Here is a 27,932-nt window from a genome sequence, read left to right as displayed (position 1 = left end):
CCTGTGGCTCAGGGGGTGGCAACTCTTGGGGGGGGGGGGGGGCAATACCGTCCCAACCCTTCAGGGGAGGCTCTTCAAGGGCTCTCTTTCAGCCCAAAGCGCATGAATAACTATGAAATATGGGAGAATCAGGCCTCTCGTCACATTCTGCAAGGGGGCCCTATCATTATGTGTTACGTCATCGATGGCTCCTGCATGTGCTATGCCCCTGTGTGTTGAGGAAGCTAACCTTGTTCATACATGTGATGCAGGGCCGGACAGGCCTTTTATGCCAATGGACATTTTCCCGGTGGGCTACAGCCCTCAGAGGTTGGTTCTGAAAGCCCAGAGCCGCTCCTGGTGCCTCTTTCACCTTGGGGCTCCCTGAGGTTAATGGCAGAAGGGGGCACTGGGGGGATTCCAGAGATAGGAAAGGCGGGGAGGGTAGAAAGAAAGCGACCAGAGAGGGAACATAGAGAGAGAAGGAAAGAGAGAGGAAGTTGGTAGTTGGAAAGTGAAGGATTGCCCAAGGAATGAATGGAGCGGGCGGGATTTTGCCGGAGCATTTTTGCCAGGGCTGCCTTCAGCTACCCAGTCCGGCCCTGATGTGATGGCGTTTTTCTGCCTGAGAAAAGCTTGCCCTGCTGCTGCCCGTGTTATACCTGTTCTGTGTGTGAGGTGAGATTCCACTGCTATCACGTGTGCTGCCTTCTTCGAGGAAGAGTTCATTCCCCAGGCCCAGAGCCTCGACACTCCCTCACCTGTGCCCTGTCCCTCGCCTGTGCCCTGTCCTTCACCTGTGCCCGGTCCCTCACCTGTGCCCGGCCCCTCGCCGTGCTGTTTGACAGCAGACCCAGTTGCCATATTCCGCATGGGCACCAGCCACCCCAGCTTTGCCAGCTGCGCCATCCTGGTGTTCCCAGGTGAAAGTGGTGCAGGGAGAGAGAGAGAGGTGCGACCGTCGCAGAGGAGCTGCAGTCCGCAGACTGAGCGCCACCGGCTACCTTCAGCACTCTTCAGTCTGAGTGAAGGACGTCACCAAACCTTCCAGAACCGTCTTCCACAACCTTCCCGAGTGGGGAAGCGAGCCATGGAGAAAGCTGATCGCGAGATGACATTTCGGATGCTTCCTCCGCCCTTCACCCGGCGCTGGACACCCGCTGTCCTGATGTGCCCTCGTGCTCTGCTATTCTAGACCTGGCCGGGGGCCACGCGCCTCACATAGCAGCAGTAGCACTCTTCTCGTTGTCCGTCCTTCCATCCATGTCGGTCGGTCGGGTCGGGTCGGTCTGGTCGGTCTGGTCCGGTCGGTCGGTCTGGATATCGTTCGTTCACTAACCCCCATCTTTCGCCCATCTATCTCTCGGTCGTTCTCTCATATTTCTCTAGTTCTCGATAAAAGGCGGCTATAGTGAAGTGAAGATCTCTCCTTTTCTACTGCCTTTCGCAGAAGTGCGTTTGTCCCGGGAAGCGCTTAGAGGAGCCGCACATCTCTGATGTAAAGTTCCCCAGCTCTTGAAAAGAATGGACTCTTAATCAGAGAGTTTGAGAAGGTCACTCAGAAAAATGCAGGTATCGAGATGTGGCCGGTTCCTGGCGCCCACGTACAAGGGATTATCTTTGAATAGTGCAGCAGGTGCAGTGGCACCGGGGCACATCTGTATTTGGTTATGTTTTGCTGTTCATCCACCAGACGTGAGCCTATTTGTCACCTTTGCACCAGGGCCCATGGAAACGTTTCTATGTCACTGGCCATGCACACCCCTGGAAACCCCTGGCACTGCCATTTTGACCTCTGGCCTCAGGGGGAGCAAAAGCCGTGCCAGGAACAGAAGGTAAACACTGCATTCATGAGCACTGCTCATGTTCTGTGGCTTCCTACCAGCGTCATTAGTTAGGATACATGTTTGATAACATAAATACATTTACCAATGCAATGAGCACGTGTCAATATAGATGAAACAAATGCTGCTATCCTGCAACAAGAAAGGAATACACTGGTCCCTTGGCTGGGTACCAAAAATCATGTGTTTTCAATATTGAAGAAGAAAGCGAAGATATTATTTATCTATATCTTTGTGTGTTTTGTTTGTTTGCTACTTTTATTGCGATTTTCTCTGCTGTGCACATGTTAAAATGAAAGATAATGAAAACCGCTTCCTCTGTGCCTCACAGATATGACAGACAGTGTCTCACAAATGATCATGAACCCAAAAGTGTTCGTTGATTGATACTATTTAAAGTCAGTAACAAAGTTAATATCTCCAACATTAGTTGTGGTCCATATGAAAAAGGGGTGTAACTACTACTGTTTTTAAGAGTTTTTTGGTGACTCCGTGGTTTATCTTTACATTTTCCCTCTGAGTTGTTTACTTATGGAACTATAACACCATGATAGTTTTTCGTATACATACATTTGGTTCCAAGCGCTGTTCCGTGTTTTTGTAGCAGTAGAGCCTTCACCTTGGACAAGCCTCAGTTTTCACACCATGAAAAAAACATATTAAGGAGTGCCGCCGCGGTGGCAGCGGCGACCCGGAAGCTCTTGGCCGGCCGGCGAATCCGGTCGCGGCCGACCGGAAGTCCCGCCTCCCGAGGTCCGCGAGCCCGATTGAGAAGAGGAGACGAGACGCGCCGCGCCGTGAGGAGCCCGCCGGAAGAGCGCAGTCGGTGAGTGGGGCCCAGGGCTGAAGTGAAGTGCGTGCGTGCCTGTGTGTATGCCTGGGAGGGGTGGTGGAGTGTGTGCGCGCGAGGGAATGTGTGTGCGCATGCGTGACTGTGATTGCGAGAGAATGCGAGGTAGGGGATAGTGTGCCTGTATGGGTGCCTGTATGTGTGCCGTATGCCTGCGTGTGCATGCGCGCGCCTGTGTGTGTGTGCGTGCGTGCATGCAGAGGGGTGGGGGCTGCCTGTGTGTGCGTGCGTGCATGCATGCAGAGGGGTGGGGGCTGCCTGCGTCTGTGCAAGGGCTGTGAGTTACTCTGCGCATGCGCAGGGCCTCTGCGCATGCGCAGGTATCAGACGCGCGCTCCCGCGAGGAAAAACGCTGCTCGTAACAGATTGGTGTCCTCATTCCCAACTCATTCCCCATACGGGCGGCAAAAGGTCTGAAGCAGACACGCTCAATGCTCACGCATTGAGAGTAAGGTCTGCTCGACCTAAAAACAGACCACAGATAAAAAGAACAGGAGACACCTAAAGGGCAAACAGCCAAGTTTTAAGGCCCTTCCTAAAATTTAGCAGATTAGAGGTCGAACGTAATACTAGAGGCAGAGTATTCCAGAGCTGTGGCGCCAACAGCCTAAAAGAGCGACCTCCAATCCGGGCCCTCTTAACTCGTGGGACCACAGCAAAGAACAATGCTTCAGACCTCAAGGATCTGGCCGGATGGTAAAAGGCAAGCCTCTTCTGGAGGTATTTAGCTCCCGAGGCATAAAGCGCCTTATGGGCCAGAGTCAGAGCCTTAAACATTATCCGCTTACAGATAGGCAGCCAATGCAGCGACTGCAGCAGGCCAGAAGCCCTGGCACGCCTGTGTAGACCAAAAATGGCCCTTGCTGCCGCATTCTGGACCACCTGCAGCCGCTGCAACAGATATTCCGGCAGGCCGAGATACAGGACGTTGGAGTAATCCAATCTCGAGCCTATTAAGGCCTGCACCGTTGTCTTCCTGTGCTCCTCAGAGAGCAGCGGTAGGAACTTACGGAGCATCCTAAGGAGGCCAAAGCATGTTCCGGTAAGGCCAAGGATCTGAGATCTTAACATCAGGCCGTTGTCAATCTTGACCCCCAAGTTCTTTGCCAGCTGGGACGAACCCGCTGGAGGGAACATGTTGACCGGCCACCACTCCTGCCAATCAGGATCAGATGGACAACCGAAGTAGAGTACCTCAGGTTTGTCTGAGTTGCACTTGAGGCCGTTAAGCTGGAACCATTTAAAAACAGCCTCAAGCCACTCACGGATACTCTCTCCATCAAAATCTTCACCTTTCCTGCACGTAAAGAGGAGCTGGGTGTCATCGGCGTAGGAAACGATCTGGGCCCCGAAAGACTCCGCCAGTGCCGCCAGAGGGGTCATAAAGATGTTAAAAAGAGTCGGGCTCAACACAGAGCCCTGCGGTACTCCGACTCCCAAAGGCGGCATCACGGCAGAGCTAGGTGGGACCCAGACCGTTTGACGTTCAGCCAAAAAAGATTTAAACCAGCTGAGCACCGTCCCCCTCAGACCGATCTCAAAGTCTGGCGAGGAGACCCTCATGGGGGACGGTGTCAAACGCCGCCGACAGGTCTAGCATTACAAGCATAGCCTTACCTCCCTCGTCCAGTGCCTCTTTAATGGCTTCAGACACCTCCAAAAGCGCCGTCTCGGTGCTTAAATTGGGGCGGAAGCCAGATTGCGAGGGGTGCAGGAGATTGTGCGATTCCAGAAAGTCGGAGAGCACAGTGTGTACATGCTTCTCCAAGATCTTGACCAACGCCAGGAGAAGAGAAATAGGCCTATAGTTGGCCAAGACCTCAGGATCAAGGCCAGGTTTTTTGAGGAGGGGGATAACATTCGCCTGTTTCCAGACCTGTGGTACCACTCCCTGACTCAAAGAAAGATTCAGAAGCGGATTTGCCAGCGTATTCACCACTTCTGCCATTTTAGCCAAAAATTTGGCCGGACAAGGGTCAAGAGGCGACCCAGATTTAAGATTGGCCATCAGTGCCAGTGAAGACATGGCTGAGATAGGCAGAAAATGTGCCAAAACAGGACCCACCGGGGCCACCAAAGCGGGACCGTCCTCACAACTAGGGTGTACTTCAACCACCTTCAAGGGAAAGGAATCCTGGATCAGCTTGATCTTGGTGGTGAAGAAATCAGCAAGGGCAGAGACCCACGGCTCGGTGGGAGTGACCCGAGTTGAATTAGAGCGAGGGGCAGTAAACTCCCTAACGATCGTAAACATTTCTTTACAGGAGTTTGAAGCGGCCTCTATCCTCCTTGCCAAATAATCTTTCTTTCCAAGGAGAATATCCCGGTGGTATGCTTTGACCGCTGCCTTATAGGCGAGCCTGGCCATAGAATCATATTGAGATCACCAAGCCCTTTCTGCCACCTTGCACTGCCGACGAGAGGCCAAAAGAGCTTCCGTAAACCAAGGGGCCGAGACCCGCTTAGATGTTAGTCGAGGGGCCATCTCAGGGGCTAAGTCGTTCAGCCTATCCATTAACCAGGCTTGCAAGGTCTCAAGATCCCTCTCCAGGTCTCCTGTCACAGGGCACGGATGGTCAAGAGCCGCCTGGGCTAGCATTTCAGGCGTCACCCGATGAAGTGCCCTGGGGGCTCGGTTCTGCTGCCTAGATGCAATACTAGATGGTTTCTTTGTGCCAAGTACAAAGAATTTAGCCAAGCTATGGTCTGACCAGAGCACCGGCAGAAGTGCTAACACCTCCAACGGAGACGTAGAACACACCTGGTCCAGTGTAGGACCCTTTTCATGTGTTGGTCCGAAGAGGTAAGGGACAAGACCTAAGGAAGCTGTAATACCAATCAATTTGCTCACTTCAGGATCCTGTTTCTCCTCCATATGAAAGTTAAAATCGCCGGCCAATATACAATGTTCAGCTCTCAGAGCAAGCGTCGAAATTACCAATTGGAGATCAAAGAAAGAGCCCACTGGTCCTGGTCGTTGTGACTGCAAGGCCTTTCTCTGATCTACTCTGGTGCCCCGAGGACACATACAAGCATATGTAAACTGCTTGCAAAACACGCTAAACTTGGGCCATAAAGGTGACATGCAGCACAGGGGTCAGACAATCTAACCACGTATGTGTTGCTGTGCTCAGGGTTTCATGTCCAATATTTAACATAGCTGCAAGTAATACAAATAGCTAGAAAATCAAATTCATTGAATACTATTTAAGTGTAAACCGTGATTGTTCAGGCTCGCTATCCCCTGAAAGCCAAAGCTGCAAACTGAGCGGCTCGACAATTCGTTAAGCCTGTTCTAGCATTAAATTCTGGAGTTTTCGTGGAAAATTCGTAACAAAGATTGAGGGGTTGCCCTCAAGTTCCTTAATCGACAGACGACTCACCCGACGACCGCAAATGTATTTCCCTGGAATAATACACTTATTTTAAAACGAAAGTCTCAACTACGTTTTCGGGAAACAAACACATTTTATTGATTTTTTGTGTTTTTATCTAGCAGATTAAAAAATACACACATCCCGATTAATATATTTGCCATTTTTTGCAAGTAAAATATAGTAAATATACTATATATATTATAAAATAACATTTTATAAAAAAATAAAAAAATTAAATTAATTAAATAATAATTAAAATAATTATAAAATATATTATATATTATAAAATATAGTAAATATACTAATATATAAAATAAGTATATAGTAAATATACTTTAAGCAACAAAAAAACAACAAAAAACTGAATGCAGGGCTCCTCCAACTATGCATTGAGGATCTAGAACAAGGTACCCATCATCAGAACAGCTTTTAGCAACTAGAAATTCAGAAAGTAGCTGAACATACAGATAACCCTTATCAGGGAACCAAATACACTACACGCTAGGAAATAAACAACCCCAACATATTCTGTTCCATTGTAAACGAAAATGTATCAGAGTGGAATGGCAAAGAGTGGAGTAGAATGTTGAAAGTGGAGTGGCAGCGTGTTGAGTAGTGAAGTGGCATATAGTGAAGTCGTGTAGAGTGGCACACAGTGGAGTGGTACAAAGTAGAGTGGACTGGTGTAGAGAGTGAAATGGGATAATGTAGCAGATTATAGTGTCAGAGTGCAGCGGCGTAGAGGGCAGTTGCGTAGATTAGAGTGCTGCACGGAAAAGTATTTTCTCAGGAAATGACCCATACACAACTAATGCAAGTATTCGGTCAGTTTTAACATTTAAAAAATGCTTTGTGCTCTAGAAAACGTCTCCACTCTCAATGCTCACATTTAGCCCATTATTAACCAAAACTTGACAATAAAGGTAGAAAACCCGCCAGTCAAGTTTCATGACCAGAGGACAGGGTCTTTGAAATCCAAAGTTGTTGTCAAGTCCTTACATGTACAGAAACACTAGTCAGAACAACTCAATCTAACTGTGAGATGCACGACAACAAGCGAATAAAGGTTGCCTCGAGAAAGTTTGGAAACTTGAAACGCAGAACACTCCCCTAAGGCTCTGCAAAAATAGTCATTGCAACAAAAATAACTCATTCCACGACAATCAAAATGCAGCACTTGCAAGCAAGGAAAATGCGAGAGCTACCATAACAAAAAGGCGACGTTCCAATAGTCTTGAACCTGGTGCAGGGAACATGTTAAAGGATTGCAACTTAGTTTATAAACCTATACCTTCAAAACCTTTCTTGTTCTGCCTTGGTTGGCAAAAAAAAAATCCACAAGCTTCCGAAAGGTGCATTTATCCTAGCTTGGATCAGTCATACACTGGTAACATGGACCTCTATTCCCACCATGGAGCCTAGCATGATAATACTTCTACTGGATGCAACAAACAAGAGTCGCAGCGAGGCGTGATTCAGAAAAGCAAAAGTAATTGTCTAGGGGGCGACAACAATGGCAGTCAAGTACCAAATCACACGTTTAGGGAGCAGAAACCCCGAGTCACAGTACAGGAGGAAGACTTAAAGGTCATCCAAATAGAGATGGACTGTCAGCCGATTCGGTGACCTAACAATGGATGAACTAGGCAACAAGGCCGCATGGTGAATAAGAGGGCTGCTGCAATGCTCTGGCAGGTGGATGGTCACGTTATCAGTGAGCAGTCACTAGTAAGGCCTAACCTTGAGTATTGTGTAAACCTCAACTCCCACCAGGAGATGTGTGGGAACATAAGTAAAGAAATTGTTACTTACCCTGTAAGCATCTGTTCGTGGCATGTAGTGTTAATTCACAAGGCTTGCATACTTCCACTGTCTAGTTTTGGGCTTGGACGTGCGCAACCTGTTTTTCTTCTAAGTAAGTATTTTCGAGTCATGGGATCAAGTTACTCTTCCCGCTAGTAGAAATGAGCATGGGCATCGGATCCATTGTTAGATTATTTTTTATGATACAGAGGGCGAGATTGGAGATGAGCATAAAGAGACGTGAAGAGGACCATGCAAAGCAAAGTACTAAAAGATAGAATACCTGCAACAACCACAGGTGACCGGGGAGGAGGGCCGAAGCATGTGAATCTACAGTACTACATGCCACGAACAGCTGCTTACAAAGTAACATTTTACGTTTGGGGCACTTGTGTCTGTAGATACATGTGCTGTGCATAGACTGTAAAGCAGTCCTCCCAAAAGCGATGGATTAGTTAGAGGATGTTGCAGATGACTGGCAAAGTGAACGTAGGACAGCCTGGCCAACTCTTGCTTGTTGTCTGGTCAGAACATCCATGCAGTAATGTTTGGTAAATGTATGAGTGGACCAAATAGCTGCTTTACAGATGTCAGCAAGGTATAATACATGAGAAGGTCATGAAGCTCCTTTCTAACGAGTAGAATGAGGTCTGGGTGGGACGGGCAAGGTTCTTTTAGCTTGAGCATAACAAGTCTGTATGGATTTAACCAACCAGTGTGCAGCACCCACCTTGGAAATGACACACCCATTGTGCTGCTTGGAGTATGCCATGAAAAGATGTTGTGCTTTACGGAAGGATTTTGTTTTGTCAATCTAGTACATTAATGATCTCTTAACATCTAGAGTATGTACAGCGTTCTGCTGCAGTCTCCGGGTGTGGAAAAAATGACTGGGAGCTTGATTGTCTGGTTAATGGGAAAACTGGAGACTACCTTAGGGAGGAATCTTGGATTGGTCCCAAGGACCACCTTATTGTTATGTACCTGGAAGAAAGGCTTTTCTAAGGTAAGAGCATGAAATTCGCTAACACACCTGACGAAACTGATAGCTACAAGGAAAGCCACCTTCTAGGAGAGAAAATGCAATGGTTAGGGGTGAAGGGGTTCAAAAGGCGGGCCCATGAGTCTTTTAAGGACTACACCGAGGTTCCACACAGGAGCAGAAGGGGTCAAGGTGAGATAATGCTTTTGAGGCCTTCGATAAAGGCTTTCATGATTGGTATTTAGAACAATTTAAGCATGCTGCATATTATACAAGTAGCCAGCTACAGCCGCCAGATGCGAGGACTGGGATGTCGGAGTACCATGATTTGGTGTGAGAAGGTCTGGCCTATTGGGGAGCTTCCCGTCAGAACTAGAGAGTTCAAACACTATTGTGTACCATGGCTGTTGCCCCCAGGTTGGTAAAAATAGGATGAGAGTGAGGGATGTTTGGCTCAACCTCTGCACCACAAACCGTAGGAGTGGGAGAGGCAGAAAATGCATAGGCAAATATCCCTGACCAGTTGACCCATAGTGCACTGCAGATGGACTGTGGGTGTTGTAGCCTGGTGGCGAAGTTTGGACATTTTGCATTTTCTGCAATCGCGAACAGGCCTATTTGTGGAAGTTCCTTACGTAGGAAGTAGGGGAGAAAGACCTGGAGGTGGAGTCCCCACTTGTGGACTTGTTCATGCGTCCTGCTGAGCAGGTCATCCAGATCGTTGTCCACCCCAGGAATGTGCTTAATGATCAGGTGTACTCAGATGTATCTCCCACCGCCTAATGTTCTGGGCCACAAAGGACAACTGTGTTGAGTGTGTGCCCCCTTGTTTTTGTAAGTAAAACTTGGCACTTGTGTTGTCTGTGCGCATCAGGACTATCTTGTCATGTATTACAGAATTAAATGCCCAGACAGCAAGCTGTATAGCCAGCAGCTCCAGGTGATTGATGAGGAGGGATTGCTGGGCAGGCATTCACTTCACCTGAAAATTGAAATGTTTGAGATGTGGGCCCAGCCCGTGAGGGCGGCGTCTGTGGCAATGGTTCCTTGTGGAACTGGGTCGAGGAAGAGCCGCCCCTGCAACAGGGTGTTTGTTTTTCATCACTGCAGAAAGCAATGTGTGCGGCCCCACACCAACAGTATATCCTGTAGATGACCCTCCGCTTGAGGTCACTGTGCAGCTAAGCACTCCTGCATCTGGCGCATGAACAGTCTGGCGTGAGGAACTATGGCTAAGCAAGATGCCAGCATGCCAAGCAGTCGTACTAAAGTATTGACTGTCACCTGACAATCTGGCTGAAAAGGAGGCAGCACGTTTTGGAAGGCCTGCACTTGTGCTGGACTGGGAAACAACTTTACTACCAGTGAGTCTAGGATGGCCATGAGGAAGGGCTGCACTTGAAGGGGTTGGAGGTAGGATTTGTTCTGATTGATGGTGAAACCTGGACCGTATAAGGTCTGGATAGTGGTCTTAGTGTGTGCTAAGTATAGTTCGTGCATGGCACTCTTGATTAGCCAGTCGTCCAGGTAAGGAAACACATGGATGCTGCTCCTCCTGAGAGGAGCAGCTACCATGGTCAGACATTTGGTAAAGACCCGTGGGGCTGTGGTAACCTTGAATGGAAGTACTTTGAACTAGTAATGTTGTCCACTCACCACAAAACTCGGGTATCTTCGATGTGCAGCGTGGCTGGGTATCTGGAAGTAGGCATCCTTCAGATCAAGGACAGTCAAGAAGTCGCCCTTTCTGGAGTAGTGGTATGACGTCTTGTATTGTCACCAAGTGCTTCGACAGAATGTATTTTGCGGAGGGGCCTGAGCTCAAGGGTGGGTCTGAGGGAGCCGTCCTTTCTGGGGCTAAGAGAGTAGAAGAAATAGACCCACTTTTCCACTGTGTTGTTGTGGATCCGGCTATATGGCCCCTTTGGCCTGGAGGGCCTGTATCTCCTACTGAAGGAGTTAAAAATGGGCTGTGAACAGTTTGTGCTGTCAGTGAGGAATGTCGTGGGGTTTGAGTGAGTTCTAGACAGTACCCCTCCCGTATAATTTTGGAAACCCAATGGTGGAAGGGTTTTCTGACCAGCAGGGCAGAATCCCCTACAACCTTCTCCTGACAGATGTTTTGTGGTCAGGGTAGAGGTGGATAGAGTCACTATTTTGAAGGGGCAGCCCCTTTTGGACCAAATCCTTTTACTCTACCCTTACAATTATTGCTAGCTGTAAGCACCCCTCTAGTGGGCCCCAGGAAGGGGATTGCTGCATGGGCCTTGTGAAGGTGGAGGAGGTTTTTGTGGTGTAAGATTTTGCTGCTCCACGGAATTGAGAGCGTCGAAAGGAGCCAAGGGAGTGGGCGTCTATAGGGCACCCATTGCTTTGGCCATGTCAGCGTCTTTCTTGATTTTTTCTACCATCACGTCAACCGGAGGGCCAACGAGATGCAGGCCATCAAAGGGTACAAAAAACCAGACATGCGCAGCCAGACATGGCGACGCAATAGGATGATGGTGGTAATGCCATGAGCGGCTATGTCAGCAGCATCCAGTGCACAGCGGAGGTAGATATTAGAGATAATGTTTCCCCTCTACTGCCAAATTATTTTCTCTTCTTGTGGTACTGCTCCGTGAGGTGTTGGGCGAGGTCCACCATCTGAACTCACTGGGCTCTGTCGCAGTGGACAGTAGGCCTCCGGAGTTGGTGATGCGCCAATGCGTAGCAGCTTGTGCTGCTACCCTCATGGTAAACAGGAGATATACATGTTCATGAGTTACATTGATTGATTATATTTGTGTAAGTATTCACAGGAGTGATTTACTCCACAACACAGAGTCCTGACGATAGTCTCACGGACCTAATTGGCCATCAAAGACCGACTTTACTTCCTTTATAACCTCACACATGGCTTGATTTGGTTTTCTAGGTCATATCCCATGATTATTAAAGCTTGGACAAGCTGGGATTATAGAAGATGTGAATGTTATTTGTGTTAAAAGGAGTGACAACACCTCCACTTATCCCTTTTCTATAGAAATTGAGACAGATGAAGGGATTCTTTGGAGATGCGTGTTGTGTTATTTGTATAAAAATGTGTATCATATTTGAATAGAAAATGAAATAAAAAGAATAATTTGTTCTTCTATATACTCATGAGTTTGATTCTTAATTTGTCTGATTCTTCTTTCGGATCCCTATCGTGGACCGATGTAAAATAGTGTAGGAGTTTGGATTGAAATAATTCCTCAAGGAATACTCTTTGTCTATGGAATATTGTACCCAGTTTTTTAACAAAAATTGTGTTGCCCTATTGTGGACCCTTTTGTCCCTAGCATCAATTTTCTTCCTCTCCCAGTCTGGAGAGGGAGAATCACCTGTGACCTTTGTGCTAGTTCGTTTGCTAGCTGTATGCACAACTAGAGAGACAGGTGGTAACTAGCCTTGTATGTGTGGAGGCCTTACATTTATCATCGACCCTAGGTGTAACAACCCACGCTTTTGGGGTATGCACTGCAGTAACCTTCTCCTGCAGGTAAATGCACAAAGCTCTCTCAGCTTGCCACAGCGTTTTCTCTGTGCTCCTGACAGGTAAGAAAAAACGTATATTTGCATTTTTTACATTCGATCCTGCAGCAACACACTTGCAAGTCCCATACAAGCCAATCCAATAGACTCGATTCAGGCCTCAACAGAAGTCAATGGGAGCAAAACATTCTTCTGATTATTCTTTTTTTTTTTATATGCCACGTTTCTCTTCTAAAATGTTGGCATGTAGGTGAACAGTGATGATAGTTATATGTTGGTCGCTAGGTTGATTTCCTCTGGCCCGTGATGCGTTAGAGCAGCCTCTAAACACCTCTAGAAAAGTCACACCTTTAGGTTTAGTAGGGCAGCCAAATTACAAAGAACAATCCTTCCAGATAAACCAAACTATGTAAGGGTGCAGGTCACTGTATGCTAATTGAAAAAAAGCAATTTCTAACAATAGGCATCACTTGTGTTAACCCCTTCCGTGCGGGGCTGTTTCCCCCGCTGTGCTGGGGGCAGGGGTGTACAGCGCCCCCATGCTCATGACGAGGTCAGCTCGTCATGAGCTACGGCGCTCCGGTGCTCATGACGAGCTGAGCTCGTCATGGCCACACGCGTTCCAATGAAACGCTCAGCACAGCAGGGGAATCAGCCCAGCATGCGAGCGTTCCACGGAACGGGCGAGGTCATGACTAGCTCAGCTCGTCATGAGCACCGGAGCGCCGGAGCTCATGACGAGCTGACCTCGTCATGAGCACTCAAAGGGCTAATTTCATCAAACCGGAAACTTTGAGAGGACATGATTTGTGCTTCCATTTCAACACTACCGAAGATCATTTTGCTTCCTTCAAACACGCCACCCCTAGATCTGCCTTTTCAGTGGTGTTTTGTTTCTGAAATACATTAAGTACTACAACCAAGAAATGAAAAACTCCCTGTCACAATACAGAAGCCTGTGGGCATGTTTCTTTAAGCTGCAAAACTAGATTTTTTACCTGAGTCCAGGTACTTCAAGGATGTTGGTTAATCCTGTCCAATTGATGTCCAGATGCTGGAATAAAAAATATAGAGAAAATAAATAAGCTACAAATTTCATATTCACGCGAAAGACCTACAAATAGCAAGCCATTGATTTATAAATATATTTTTTTCCGCTCAAGTCTCACAACCCAATTATTTCTTCAAAACTTATTTGTTCATTCCTAACCCTGCATTGAAGCCATTTTGCTTCAGTGGAACTTAATACTGGGCATTTCAAAGGAGCAAAGGTTGGACTATTCATCCCTAACAATATTTTGAATCATTATAGCAGAACCCCAGCGTCAGAGAAACGTAGAACAGATTGTGCGATTTTTGAAAGGTGTGCTTACCTGGAGGTTCAAAAATGAGAGGTCAGAGTCCGGTGGAAACAGAATTACTAGGCTTCCCTTCAAGGCTAACGTATTCATTTGTAATTCTGTTGTGCTTTGACCCCTAACATGGATCTCAGCCACAAAGGCTTTTGTTTTGAATCTCTATGGAACAAGAACTTTTAATTGTGGTTTCTCACTCGTGAATAACCTCTGCAAGTAAGCCAGTATTTTCCTAGTCCTGAAAAAAATAAGATCTGGTCCAGCAATGCATCCTTTCAACCTCCCAAAGGAAGCCCCCATCGTCCATTTTGTACCTTTACTAGTAGGTGTATTTACTTATGTGACAACCATATTAGATTTTGTATGTGCATCAATGGTCATCTGATTATAGGACAGGGAGCAACCCAAAATACCCTTGAGGGCTTGGGTGATTAAGTAGAAAGGTATAGGTGCCTTCAAGGAAGTTTGTTTAAATGACAATTAGTAATTTAAACTGACTTAATAGGATAAATTAATGATCCTTACAGAAAAATAATTCATCAAAGTGGATTATTGATTATATATAGCCGCAGCTACTCAAAACACATGTACAATATATAGACAACAAACACAAAGGTGTATAAGAAAATAGAATTTATCAAGTGGTAAAAGGTCATTGATTTCATATACAGATCTAGATAATTCAAAATTGATTAGGTCTGCAGGTACAAAAAAGATATGTTAATATATGACTCAACAGAACCTAAAAACACCTATCCAAAATCTAAATAAATGAGAAAGCTTTAGAAAATCAATGACCTTTTACCACTTGATAAATTCTATTTTCTTATACACCTTTGTGTTTGTTGTCTATGTATTGTACATGTGTTTTGATTAGCTGCGGCTATATATAATCAATAATCCACTTGGATTAATTATTTTTCTGTAAGGATCATGAACTTATCCTATTAAGTCAGTTTAAATCACTAATTGTCACTCAATGGTCATCTAACACTGCACAAGATCACATTCTCAATAGGTCAGGATAGAGATTCTCTCTAAAGGATCTCTAAATCGAAGAAAACCAAACGAAATCCCACATACATCCAAGGGCATAAATTCTCCAAAATGTCAGAGGTAGCGGAAATGACTTCAAGAGACCTTTGACCTCACATCACATCAGAGTTGAGCTATTATCCTACCTACAGCATTTCAACAGCATTTGATTTATTTCGAAAATGGTAGATTAAGGGCAAACAGTGTAAACTACAAAACGTAAACAGCGCCTTTAGACATACTTTTTACTGTTTCCATCATTGCCCTCATGTGGCAAAGGCAATGCCACGAGTATCAAATGTTCAGAAAGGATCAGCAGCTTCTAGCCAGGACTAGCCCAAACTATGATCCATACTTACATCCTCAGCATCTGGTAAACAAAACCAAAAGACATTCTCACATCTATTCACCATCCTCAATACAACAATTTTCATCTGATCAACGGACTTGTTTGACTTTAACTCGGGCAGTTTCAGTGACTAAATGAGGCTCTTAATCTAAGTAGTAAGCACAGTTCTCCCATTGTAGGCATGTTTCATGAAGCCACAGAGTTGTATGTGCCAAGTAGAACATTCCATAATTGGGTCTAAAATTAAATACGAAGCAGTCTATTTTGGATCACGTAGTGCATCCAACAATATCATCAATGGTCTTCGTTGTTCTCCACATGCATTCTCTAGAATCTCAATTTCTGCGGCTGTGTTCTTGGCCCGTATGAAGGCCAGCGCATCAGCTGGTCAGCTGAGTGGGGACACACTAGGCAGACATCAGGCAGCTGCTGCTTCACTATGACCCTGGCCATTCCCTGCAGCGGTCACCATGGTGTTCTAAAACCAAAGAAAAGACCACATTCAGGATCCCACAACCTTTTATCTTGCTACACGGGCCTACTAGGACTAGAAGAGGGTGGAAGGAGCATGACGAGCTCAACCAGAGGATTAGATGAGCACTCCACGCCTATCTTATGGAGATGGAGGAGGAGACGAGAGAAGTGGAGCAATGAAGGAAAAGTGACGGGACCATGCTTGACTCAGAGAAGTTTTTAGGCATGGGCAAAGTGGGCAGTTGTCCGTGGTCCCGGCCTTGTAAGGGGCTCCCTGCGAAAGGGAACCTTCTCTATATTTGACCTCTGTCTATTCAAATTCTCTCACGCTTTGCCTACATCTACCTCTCTCTCTGTACCCTGTGTCATCTTAAGGATTTTGGGGTCCAGGCCAAGACATATTTCAAAATTTTCTTGTGTTCATATTAAAGCTTAACATATAATTTAGCATTGTTTGGCAATATGCAAGCTTGAATTGGCAGGAAATGGGTAATAAAATTCCAATTTGTTCCCTACAAGGGCCCCAAAATATGTCTTGCTCAGGGCCCCCCAAAACTCCTCAAAATGGCACTGTTGACTTGGATTATCCCCTATGAACCTTGACAATAATGTGGCCTACACATAATCCTCATGTTTCCTATCTCTCCACTATCCAACAGAGGATTTAGGGCGAAGTTATTTGCCAGAGGTTTCCAAAAACCACCAAACCTTTCTTGCATTCGCATAAGGGTTTAAAAACGTTTTTTAAAACTTCAATTCTTATGCCAAATCAAATACTGCTTATGTTATGCAGATTTCTTACAACTACACTTACAACAAACCAATTATTCCGTTGATCTACAATACAGCATTCTTGCCATGATGGGTTGTTAAAATTATGAAGATATACCGGCTATACCAAGAAGCCTATTGCGGCTCCCCAATAAGAGACGCAGCTTCACTGATGAACACCTCTTGGGCTTTGCCGTCTGCCACGGCTACGTTTCCGTTTCACAACACCAGCCACGTTTTTACTGCAAACTTCCAAAATTCTCCGATGAGCACTGGGAAACCACTTTCCTTGGAACTTGCTTCTCAATCATAAAACCTTAAAAAACAACTCAAAACCTGTTCAGGGAACTCAGTCTTTCCTTATATCCACTCATTAAGATAAAGCAGGATTAGTTGTTTTGGTTGTGTGTCTTACATTACACCATCAAGGGTTTTAACATACTTTGTGTAATTAAACACTTTGAAATCATTCATACATTAACAAAAGGATTCATTTTGACGGTGAAGCTATTTTACGTTATCCTATCCACTTTATTCCAGTGTACACAGCTTTTTGCTAGCAGTTTGTGTAGAGCTTAAAATTAAGAATAATTAACTTTTTCTTAGATTATAATTCCACTAGGCACTTGGAGATTTTTAAATTTCTAGAATTGAAGCAAACTAGGTTCCATTTAGAGAGGTGTGCTGTGTACAGGTCTTGAGGCGGCCGCCAACATAAAAGGCCTGGTATAGTGATTCAAATTCTTGTGGCTCAAATCTGGAGTTTTGCATCCAGTTCAGAAGTTAACATCTGTATTATCCAGCAGTCGGGCCCAAAGGTTTTTTAGCCCTGGGTAGTAGTGCTCAAGAAGCAGAGCAGTGCATGCTTCCCTCATACCTTCGTATACCAACAGGCACCGGGCTTTTTGCTCACACCATCTGTCAGCAACAGTGCAAGTCACACATACAAACAGGCATCAGCAGAGCATGAACAGCACCGCTCCGTTAGCACACACAACAGATCCAAAACATGCAGCAAAAACAGCCACCTTACAGACAGCAACAGAGCATGTTTCATTCCTACACACAGAAAAGGTGGGGGTGCACCGGTGCATGGGCTGCACTAGTGCCCAGGCACAGCCCAAATACCAAACATGCAGCAGAAGTGCAACGCAACACACACACACAAGGTGCAACATAAAGAAAAGTATTACAGGCAAAAGAGGCAACAGCAGTGCATACCGGTCATTAAAAAAAAAGCACACGCGGCAGTATGCAAGCTATCTTCCCTCACAATTTCGGCACAACACAAGTAGCTGCTACTCGTGCTGTCCTCACCCACAGAAAGACGCAGCGCTAGTATCAGCACTGTGAGCTCCTTGTGGGGGGAAAAAAAAGTTCTGAGCAGGCAGCTGCAGTGCAAGCGTCTCATTCGTATACAGAGACGCCAAGAACGGATACAAAGTAGACCAGCTGCTTCACGGCCGAGCCGCGCCGGTGTTGTGGGCTTAGGTGCAGAGGTAACTTCCTCGCGCCTCTAAGATAATTAGTTGATAGCGCAGGTCCCACGTGAGCAGTCTGTGGGGACCGTCTACAGCTATTGAGGGGCGGATTGCAACACAGGAACTCTTCCTGTTCCAGTCTCTGACCCTTCAGGTTGTATCTGCTACACTCCTTAGCCCATCCAGGGCTCTTTTGTAGTTTATGAGCACTTTTTAGGTCCTGACGAATTGCCGTGATGGCATGAAACATGTTGACCTGATCACTGACGAGGGTTGAACGGGTCCCCCACCCATAGTTTGGTTGAGTCCCTATACCCCTCTTATTTTAACAAGGTAGTTAGCTACATGAATAAACTGACTAGAGTAGACTACACTAACCTTTTTTAATATACCTCACCTCACGCTCACTACTTTATCACTTAGGCCCCTCACACTCACTCAATCAACGGCCAGGAACAAAAGATCTCCACAAAAGTGTAGCACTAAGTGCTACCTGTCAGGCATTGCAGCGCCGGCTTGACGTAGGAGCAGGAAGCCGATGATGACACGAGACAATTGGCTGGTGATATGACAGCAGCCGTTAAACCAGTCTGTTGTGTGAGGCATCCCTAGTTCTGACAAGGGACACCTGCCCCTGACTTTCACATACAACCACACTCGGAGAGAGGAAGCAATACCACTCCACTATATAAATACTACTCCCTAGGAGAACTTCGTGCATCTTTTTGGATAACACTGCAAGCTTCCCTCACACGGAAAACAGAGACCGGTACACCTGTAGGTTATGCAGAGATATATGCAATGTGTGTATTAACCCACTAAACAATGTCACAACTAAACAAGAAAACGCCTACACGGGGCCCAGCTGACACCTCACCCACTCACTGAAACAATCGGAAGGTATAATGCATGCATATAAGGAACATCCTGAAAAAGGGGGAAATTGAAGGCTACCCTCAGGCAGCAGGGCAAAGCATGAGGCAACACCCACAGCTGTCAGTTGGCCCAGTGTCAAGTAGGTGATGATGGCCTTCAGTTAGTTTGGTTGTTTAGCCTACAGCACTAGGCATGTTAGGACTAGTGGTCTCAATGCGGACTTTACAAGTAGGTAGCCACATAATATTTTACACGGTTAAGTGAGTTACAGAGAAAAAAAACACGGGCAATAGACTACAAAAAGATCAGGCATTCCACAACATTTTAAAACATGAGCCTTACTTGAGGCATTCAAAAGAAGATGCAACAAGTACCAAATTTAGTACCAACTTTAAGACCGTATGGAGGAGTAACATCAGATATGTGCAAGTATTTATATACATATATACACACAAATACGCACACATACATACAAAGTACTATAATCTATGCAAATATATAGGCTCGTTTAATGCCTCAAAAAATCGCATCTTTGCAGTTGAAGGTAGTTTTAGACAAATTAATGGGTGAGGCACGGCTTATTCAACAGTTGTGGTGGCTAGGACATGGACAAATGGCTTTGGAACACTGGCCCAATCGGCTCATCTCCACCCTCTCTCCCGTACGTGAAGGTGGACAGAAGCAGATGGGGATTGGCATTTTCATAACCCTGTGGAAGGAGCAAGTGTTCAAACAGAATATGTGACGTTACAACGCGATCAAAATGATCGTGGAACGTTACATCGCAGTTTTTACATCACAAGTCGTTACAATGACTTGCGCTGGAGGGCGCTGGACTTGGGAATAGTATGATTTACTATTCCAACACCAGTCTACGTACAGTAGGGAAGGTGTTGGAATAGTAAATCATACTATTCCTTAGGTTTGAGCGCCATACCCGCGATGTAAAGGCATTGCGATGCAATGCCCGTGTGGTAATGGATGTTTCCCGTTCAAACGGCACAGCATCCTAAATTTGCAATAAACAGATCACTAAACCAAGCCTACATCATTTTACTGTGTGTAATGTCAGCATAGCAACAGAAGCCCTCTTTGGTAAGACAAGGCTAAGTGAAGGCCTGTCTAACATCCTGCCCCTTTAGTCTTTTCTCGTGCACCTATGCAAGGTGGAACTAATGTTTTACAAAAATGTAGACAAGAATATTTGCTCAAATCAAAAGAAAGGGTCCTTCATGAGCAGTTAAAATATTCTTATTCCCATCCCTACATCACGATTATAGTTCAATACGGATATATTTGCAAAAAGTACAATATTCACCATGGACTACCTGGGCAGGTGTTTCAAGCAATGGGATCTACACATACCACCCCCACCCACCCTGCTAAAGCTTCATAAAAAATGCAATACCTGGACCCGTGCTACAGGAAGTGCCCTGGGATACATTGGGCCCTTGTGCCCAATTCCTGTAATTTTGGGGTGTTTTCCTATTAAAGAAGGGGCTACAGATGTTAGTGCAACCTCTTCATTAATATGGAAAGCGGTGGTGCACATCTTGCATTGACCGGATGATGAGGCGAGGGGCGTTCCCTCACGTGCACAGCAACATGCACCAATGAGAAAACTCTTTGTAGCTGTTCAGTTAAAGAAGCATGTGTAGAGGCAAAAAACATACCAGGAGGAGCACATTAATATGTTACACTATCCCAGTCTTCTCCCGGTACACTTGTTTAAGGGTGCGCCCTGGTTGAAGTACGGGCACCCAATGTACTGCCTCGCTCGCCAACCTCCTGCGAGACTTCCCTTCCTCCATTCCAACAAAGCTCTCGACTCACTTCACTGGGAGGTGGTCACGCTCCTTGGACTCATTTTCACCTTCCACAAAAGCCAAATGCCTTCCGTGGAAGGACCTACCAAGAAACCCACTGCCACAGGACAATTCTTTTTATCTTCCTTGATTTCAATAGCCTCGCCCTCCACAACCACTGGACCTCACCATCCTTCAAAACTCAACAGTTTGAGAGGTATGCATTCTAGTCTTTGATGTCTTCTGCTCGGCGCGAGCCTCTATAGTCCTTTCTCTCTACCCGGCTACTTCCTGACTATGGAGATTTTTAAAACCCATGTGACCCCCCCCCACCTCCCCATCAAGTCTACGTGCCACTTCGACTGCCACTACTAATTAGCTTTAACTCCCTCACCGCCGACCCATCGCTGCGCCTTCCCCTCAGGCTTCTGTGTGCTTTTCCCACTCCTGGCCTACACACATTGTCCCTCCTCGCCACCCGTGCATCGTGTCCCTTCTTGCACTCTTGCTCCTTCCACCCGCAGCCCACAGTAGAAGAGAAGCGCTGAACCTTTCCACAGGTGGCAACTGCAGGGTCTAAGCAATGTGACGTCACTTACCGGCTTCTGAATAAAGAACATCGTCACAGCTCCAACGAAGGGCGCTTCGGCGAGGAGCGGGGCCAGCACCACCCGCAGAGTGCCATGTATCTGAAAACAGCACGGAAGGCAAGGCATTAAAAGACACGTTGTAAACAACAATTAGATGAAATCCTAATTAAACATGAAAGGGAAAAAATTTGGTATTTTTTTTGCGCTCCTGAAAAATGCTTCATGGCATGCAGAGCTTAATTTGTACAAAATGAAGTGCCACGCTCAACGTTTTCCTCAGAAGCCTGATGGTTAGGGTTGACTAATACCACGGCTGAATAGTCTTGATTCCACCCTATCCCCTTTCTTCCAACACTAGACACACCCTACTATTCTATTTCCGTTCTTCAGATTCCTTTTCATACCCGCTTCCCCCCTATAGCACTGTTTTCCTGTGTCCCTCATCTTCTCTTTTGTTCTTTGTTGTAGTCTGATAATGCAAAATTAGTCCTGGGGCCCAAAATTAAGTGCTAAAGGCCCGGCCTGCAACCATCGTCTCAAATTAAGCAATGGCTGCAAGCACTGTTATACCACGCCCTGCCCGATGAACTGCAGTCATGTCCTTGTCTGCACAGATACAATAGAGAACAGGTGAAAGGCTATAGCAAAGACATCAGTTGGTGACAGTGTTTAATACACAACGAATCCACTTCTTCCTCTCTTGGTCTCTCAAAGCCTTATGAAGAATTTAAAATAGCATCTGCCCTGAATGTGTTTCTTCAGTACAGTGCAAGCCCGCCATTTCATAGGGGAGGACTTTTGAATCCAGGCTCAACAGACCCTCTTGGCCACCATCTTGTCTTTCAACTTATTCAAGATAAGATATTTCTTTAGGGCAGCGTTTCCCAAACTGGGGGTCACTCATAAGCTGATTTTTGGTGGGTCGCGAAAGTCCAAGCAATTAAGATGCCTTTAAATTCTGTATTGAAATTGTCACATTTGATGCGCTTCAAAGGCAGAGGAGAAATGTCAGGCTATTTCTTCTGACAATCTGCTGCTTATCTTTTTTTTAACATGGTGTTGGTGTTTACCACCTCCTCTCACTTAGAAGTCAGAGAAAGAAAAGTTAAGTGAATTATGCCTTTCACAGGGAGTGTGAAAGCAAAGGTGTAGGATACCAGTTTTTTTTTAAAAAGAAACAAAACAACCATACCAGCAAGTTAACTGTATAATGTTCAGCAGTTTGAAGAACACAAATTGGGCACATTTTTTTCTAATTTTGAAGTATGATCAAAACAAAGATTTTAATAGGATCAAAACAAATCAAGACACTTTACTTGGTGATTCATCATTGATAAAAACTCACTGAAACCCTATTTCCACACATTATCATTTGTGTTCAGTATAGTTTTAGCAGTAAAACTATGTCTGTGCAAACGTAAAACTGTATGTTTGTGCAAATGTACTGACCATTTCAATGGAAAGTGTGCGTTCTGTAATTAGCAGTGCGCTTCTATGCAGTGCCTTAATTACATAAAAAAAGACCCCATATGTCCCGTACAGCTAAGTTGGGCGCAAACATTTGTTGTGCTTAAGATTGGGTCGTGGTTCTATAAGGTTTGGGAAGCACTGCTCAAGAGTTTATTTCTATTACTCAATATGCACACACATACAGTGTATTAGGACTGTGTGATTTTACTATTCTTAGTCACTGCATATCATAGAGTGCCTGTGATAATGCAAAGGAGTTAATCGCATTTTTTCAGGGATGATTACCTCTGGCATCAATATATACATGACTATTACAAATCAAGGCTGGGTGGTAGTAAGTGCAACTGCAACTTTTTCACAGAACTGTTGGTTTTTCTAAAAAGATGGAATTTCACAGGCAGACTTAAAAGCTGTCTTCAGGATATTCTAATCATCTCCTCAGCTCCAACAGTGCCACAGCCAGCTCCAACAGTGCCACAGCCAGCTCCATAAAGAAAATACCATATATATATATATATATATATATATATATATATATATATATATATATATATATATATATATTTTAACAGCAATTACGATTGTGGCTATGCCGTTTCTAAGCACTCCTGTTCGGTCACCAAGTATTAATTTGCCCTGAACAGTTAGGTGATGAAGCGGAGACTAGAAGGATACCATACGATACCTCTACCCTAAACCCTTCAGCCAGATCTCCTTCCTTGAGCCCTAGATCACATCCTTTACCCAATAGACTCCCTTTCTCCCTCTTAGCTTCTTCATCACAGCCCCACCCTTGACCCCAATCACCTTAGCAGTCTACTCCCTTAACTTCCAGACCACATCCACATTTCCATCTTTCTCGTCTAGACCACATTCCTTCCTATAGTCCCAGACTATATTCTCTCTCCAAGCCAAGGACCACGTTTACTGCCTCACTTAAGAAAGGGGTGGTTCCTTATGACCCCGTCTCACAAGAAGGCTGTGGTTTAGATCTTGCACACGGCTGGAAGGGACGGACAGGCACCTCTGGAGACAAGGGGTCACTTCTCGTCCGCTTCTGAAGAGTGAGATAGCTCACAGAGTTGGACTCAAATGACTGGGGGTGTGCAGGTCACAGGTGTGAATCCCAGCAGGGCCGAGAGGACTAGTTATCCTTCTGAGGGTGCTATATTAAGTTGTGTTTTGAAAGCAGGAGCACTTTCTATTTACAGTACTATGTAGATCATGTGAAGTAAAATCTACTGTTTATTATTATTATGCTCTACACCACTGCTGTTGCACAGGTACAGACCGCAATTGGTACGAGGGACTGGAGTGGGGAATACAGTGGAGGGGTAAGAAGAGGCCTCCTGCTGCCTAACCCTACATGAACCCATAACTAACAATGGGCTAGGATGCGGCCTTAGTAATTACCAGTGGCTGATATTAAATCAAGCATTTCATCCATCACTTTTTTGTATAGTTTGCTGTGACACCCTAGGTGGGGCAGGTATGCCCAGACATGGGTCCCGTGCACACTTTCACTTGAACCACGCTACACCTGGTTGATGAGCCCTAACTAAGGCAAAACCGGTACTGGGTTCTTTGTGTTCCAGTACAGGGAGGGCCTGTCCGTTCGGATAGGACTGTTCCCACGAGGAGCAGGGTCAAGACTGATTGGTATATAGCTGGGACCAAAGTCAGGTGGCGTGGTGTGCAAAATAAGGATAGACTGAGATGCGACCCGAGTAATCACCAGTGGCGGATATTAATTCAAGCATTCCATCCATCACCTAAAAAAGAAAAAATATTTCAAACAGACTCAGTGCATCTTCTCTCAGATTGCACCAAACCCTGTTTTGCAAAAAAAAAAAATAGGTCTCTGCCTACCATTGCCAGGCACCGCAACCAGATGCTGCCAAGCACAGCTGCCAAATTGAGAACAATGCCCAAAACCCAGGAGGCAATAGAGGGTGGAGCTTTACGATGCTCTCTCCACTAAATCAGGCTGCAGTTTGATTGTACAGGGTAACTAACACATTGCTTGTGCCTTAAAGAGCAGCAGGCCAATATTACCTCACTCAAGAGGTTAGCGTTGCCCAAAATCACCCTGAGAGCCTCTTGCTTTAATGCATGACAAACAGCTGTGACATTAGGTCTAACTAGAAATATGGTCAACATGCATAATCGGAAAAGACTCCCACTTGCATTCTTCTGTTGCTGCTGTGGAACACAGGGAATCTTCCGGAGTTATTTTATGTTTTTCAAAGGTTTACGAAAGATTTGCAATGTTAACTTGTAAAAAAAAAAAGGAAAGAATAATTGTATTGTATTTGCTTTTAGCGTCTTGATTTTCTCAACTATGCACAACTAATGATTAGAGCCATGACATTGATTAAATGTATGTAGAAATAAGTTGGAAAGAGGTCTATTATATGGAGTCTTAACCAGGGCCACTAGGATTGGGTTATTCACTAGAGTTTCCCAAATAATCATGGCTTTATCTCACGTGCCACAGAATCCATCTGCTGCATAATTTGCAGGCCCTTTGCAAAGGTTACCTGGTCACCTTTGAGTTTATATTTGCTCTGGTAAGGCGTTAATGAGGTGAAACGTTCGTCCAGAATGCATACATGTGGGTTAAAATATAAAAATTACAAAATACTGTTATATAATGTGCAGCTTTATTTTGCATAATAGGCCTTTTTTGCTTCATAATTTAGACAACCGCGTTCGAGAATGTGTCCACTCACTGCCAAAACTGTCCATAGACCATTGCCTCAACTTATTGTAGCAATACATGACTTTACTGCTAAATAACACAAGACGACTTACTTCAAAATCAATAACTGACGTAATGGGGAGTGTTGAACATTATTCTGGAAAATGGAACTCATTTGCATAGCCAGTGACTGTCCCAAAAACGGCATGGATCCGTCCCCCCTGGGCCAGTGTTGGGCACCCCATCGGTAAAGGATATTTAAAGTGTGCTCTATTTACCTGCATCCCTTTGACTCCAGCTTTGCATAACTTCTTCACTTCTGCGTTAATCTCACAGTTCCCGATGTAGCTGCAAAAAAAGGTAAAGATTTTATCAAAGGTGTAGGGCAGCTTAGACCCATAACAATGTTAAAACTGTTGCAACGTGTCTCACTCATTTAATACAACACGTGCATGTAATTCTATTGAGTGAGACTGCAAATTGAACTACGCACAACCACAATGGCTTTGCGGCACCAATGTTCAGTGCTCATGGAGAAACCCCGACCTGATGCACAAAGATAGCTCTGTCAGGGCCTTGAATTCACTAATATTTTAAAAAATCGTTTTTTTATGAACTTTGGAAATAATGTGGCTGGACCAAACCAAGTGTGTGAGAGGATGTAGTATCAGCTGGCGGGGAAGTGCTGGAGCACATAAAGACTGAGCGCAGTCTTGGGCCTCGCCAGTGATGTGGGGCAGAAGAAAGTGTGTAAAACTGGGCGGACCGGAGCATTAAAAAAGCAGGGCACCACAGTTGAGCAGGGAAAAGGAAACCTATTGAATTGTACTAGACAATCAGATAAAAAGGTAGCAGTATATTTTTTTTAATCAACAGTTTTGAACTTTGGGTATTTCAGACAACCCTCCAATCTCCCATCACCACCCTTGTGTAAGGCAGTAAGCAGGGAGACTCCAGCGAGGGCGATGAGGGGCAGAGTGGGAGATGGCCAGTTCAAGCGGAAATCACTCTTTGCATATCTGCGAGTGTGAGGAGCTCAGGAATCAAGGCATTTATCTTCAACCGGGGACTACAACACTTGAAAACAGGGCCTGGGACGTGTGGTCCTGAGCCAGAAAACATCAGTTTTATTGGTGCACTTGGTATGTGGTGATCATTCATTGGGGCACTGCTCTCAATTTGTGATATCTACTGGGTGGTACAGAGGTCAATGGAGGACATGCTATGTTGTGTACCTGGCATCTGCACAGGGCACAATCATACTTTAGTGATGCCAGCCAGCTGGCTGTGCTGACTATCCAAGGGCGCCTTCCACACAAAAGCGAGGTTCCCATGTTAGAGTGGAGTCTTCTCCTGGTATCTTTTGATGCCTTTTATCTACAGGTTGATATAGTGTGACCTCCCTGGTGTGAGGAGGAGTGCCGATACAACAACAAATGGCCTGTGCTCTAATTGGATGGCTGAGTGGCAGAGTCACCCTCTTGGAGCTGTGGTGTAAAAATGTGAGGCTGGAGGATTTGTCCCTTCTAATGTTCCTGAAACCAGGTGCTTAGAGGCCTGAATGACCATGTGGTATTACTGTTAATGCAGCTATCAGAGCTGTGCTGGAAAAGCGCGTGATGTTCAGACTAGGGTGCTCTATGTTCCATGGGCACGGGTCTCCCTAGTGGAGAGTGTTGTTGCGGTTTCCATTTTGTACTGTTAATGGCTGTACAAGGAATATTCAGTCTAATGTGTTTGTGGCATTTGTGTGACTGGGGGCGGTTAGTAAAGTAAGTGAAAATGTAATACCACGCTATGGCAGATCTTCGCTATGCGTCTGTGGTGTGAACCCCACCACACCCCTCTTTTCATGGTACATATGTGACGGATCAGAAAGTGTTTCGACTTGTAGGATAGGTTTATTAAATTGACATACATTTTCATCCCTAATTCAGACCTTTGGTCCCCTCAACTGGCAATTGTCAAGTGGCTGAGAGCAGTCACAAGAGAGAAGCAACCACTAGCCTAGAATCAGGGATAGGACAGAAACAAACCCCCAGTGGAATGGAACCATCCCGACTGGCCTTAAAGGAGAAGACTTCAGCCGGGTTTATTATTCCAAGGGGAAAGGGTCCATTTCTGGTGGGATTTCACCTGTACGAAATTTAAGTTGTATGGAGGGGTGGGGGCGCAGATGCAATTATACAAGAAAAAAACTAAATCAAAGGGAATTCGGTTTGGTTAAGGCACTGATCCTGGATACATCACAACACCAAAAAGGCATTGGCGAAATCAACAGGTTTTTAACCAGTCAAGCTAGTGCGATGTTTAATTTTTAAGATATTTTTAATGCAAGCATGTCACAAAACGAGAAAAAAAAGCATGCTGCCTCCTAAACGTAGGAGTTATATGCTTCTAATTAAAAAGAAACCAAATTAAAAAAATAATTGCATACAATTTTAAAAGATAAGTATGGGTGTTTCCTAGCAAAGATCTGTACTTGGAAAAGGTATATGAATTTTAACCTTCAAACATAAGTCACAGGAAAATATGAATTTTATTGATGCAAAGAAAAAGAACTACGCTAACTTAAACACATAAGAATGACATAAAATTAAAAAAGATGAACAAGGGAAGAAAAAAAGCACTAGCAAAGTAAAGTGCATGGCCACATTGTACTGCAATGAATGTC

General features: G+C 45.2%; 1 protein-coding gene across 1 annotated transcript in view; it reads right to left on the bottom strand.

Moving 5' to 3' along the window:
* ESYT3 (extended synaptotagmin 3) overlaps positions 1–27,932 on the bottom strand; it is a 280,270-nt gene that overhangs the window by 89,169 nt on the left and 163,169 nt on the right. Inside the window, exons 5-7 of the mRNA XM_086957414.1 lie at positions 25,537–25,606; positions 21,097–21,186; positions 13,350–13,405 (exon numbers count right to left, since the gene is read on the bottom strand). Coding sequence (XP_086813540.1) covers positions 13,350–13,405; positions 21,097–21,186; positions 25,537–25,606 — 216 coding nt within the window. The remainder of the gene's footprint in view (positions 1–13,349; positions 13,406–21,096; positions 21,187–25,536; positions 25,607–27,932) is intronic.

This window comes from Lissotriton vulgaris, chromosome 2_1 (genome assembly GCF_964263255.1).
Source record: "Lissotriton vulgaris chromosome 2_1, aLisVul1.2, whole genome shotgun sequence".
Taxonomy (NCBI): domain Eukaryota; kingdom Metazoa; phylum Chordata; class Amphibia; order Caudata; family Salamandridae; genus Lissotriton; species Lissotriton vulgaris.
Note: the sequence above shows the minus strand (reverse complement) of the source record. Positions and strands in the feature narration are given on the sequence as shown.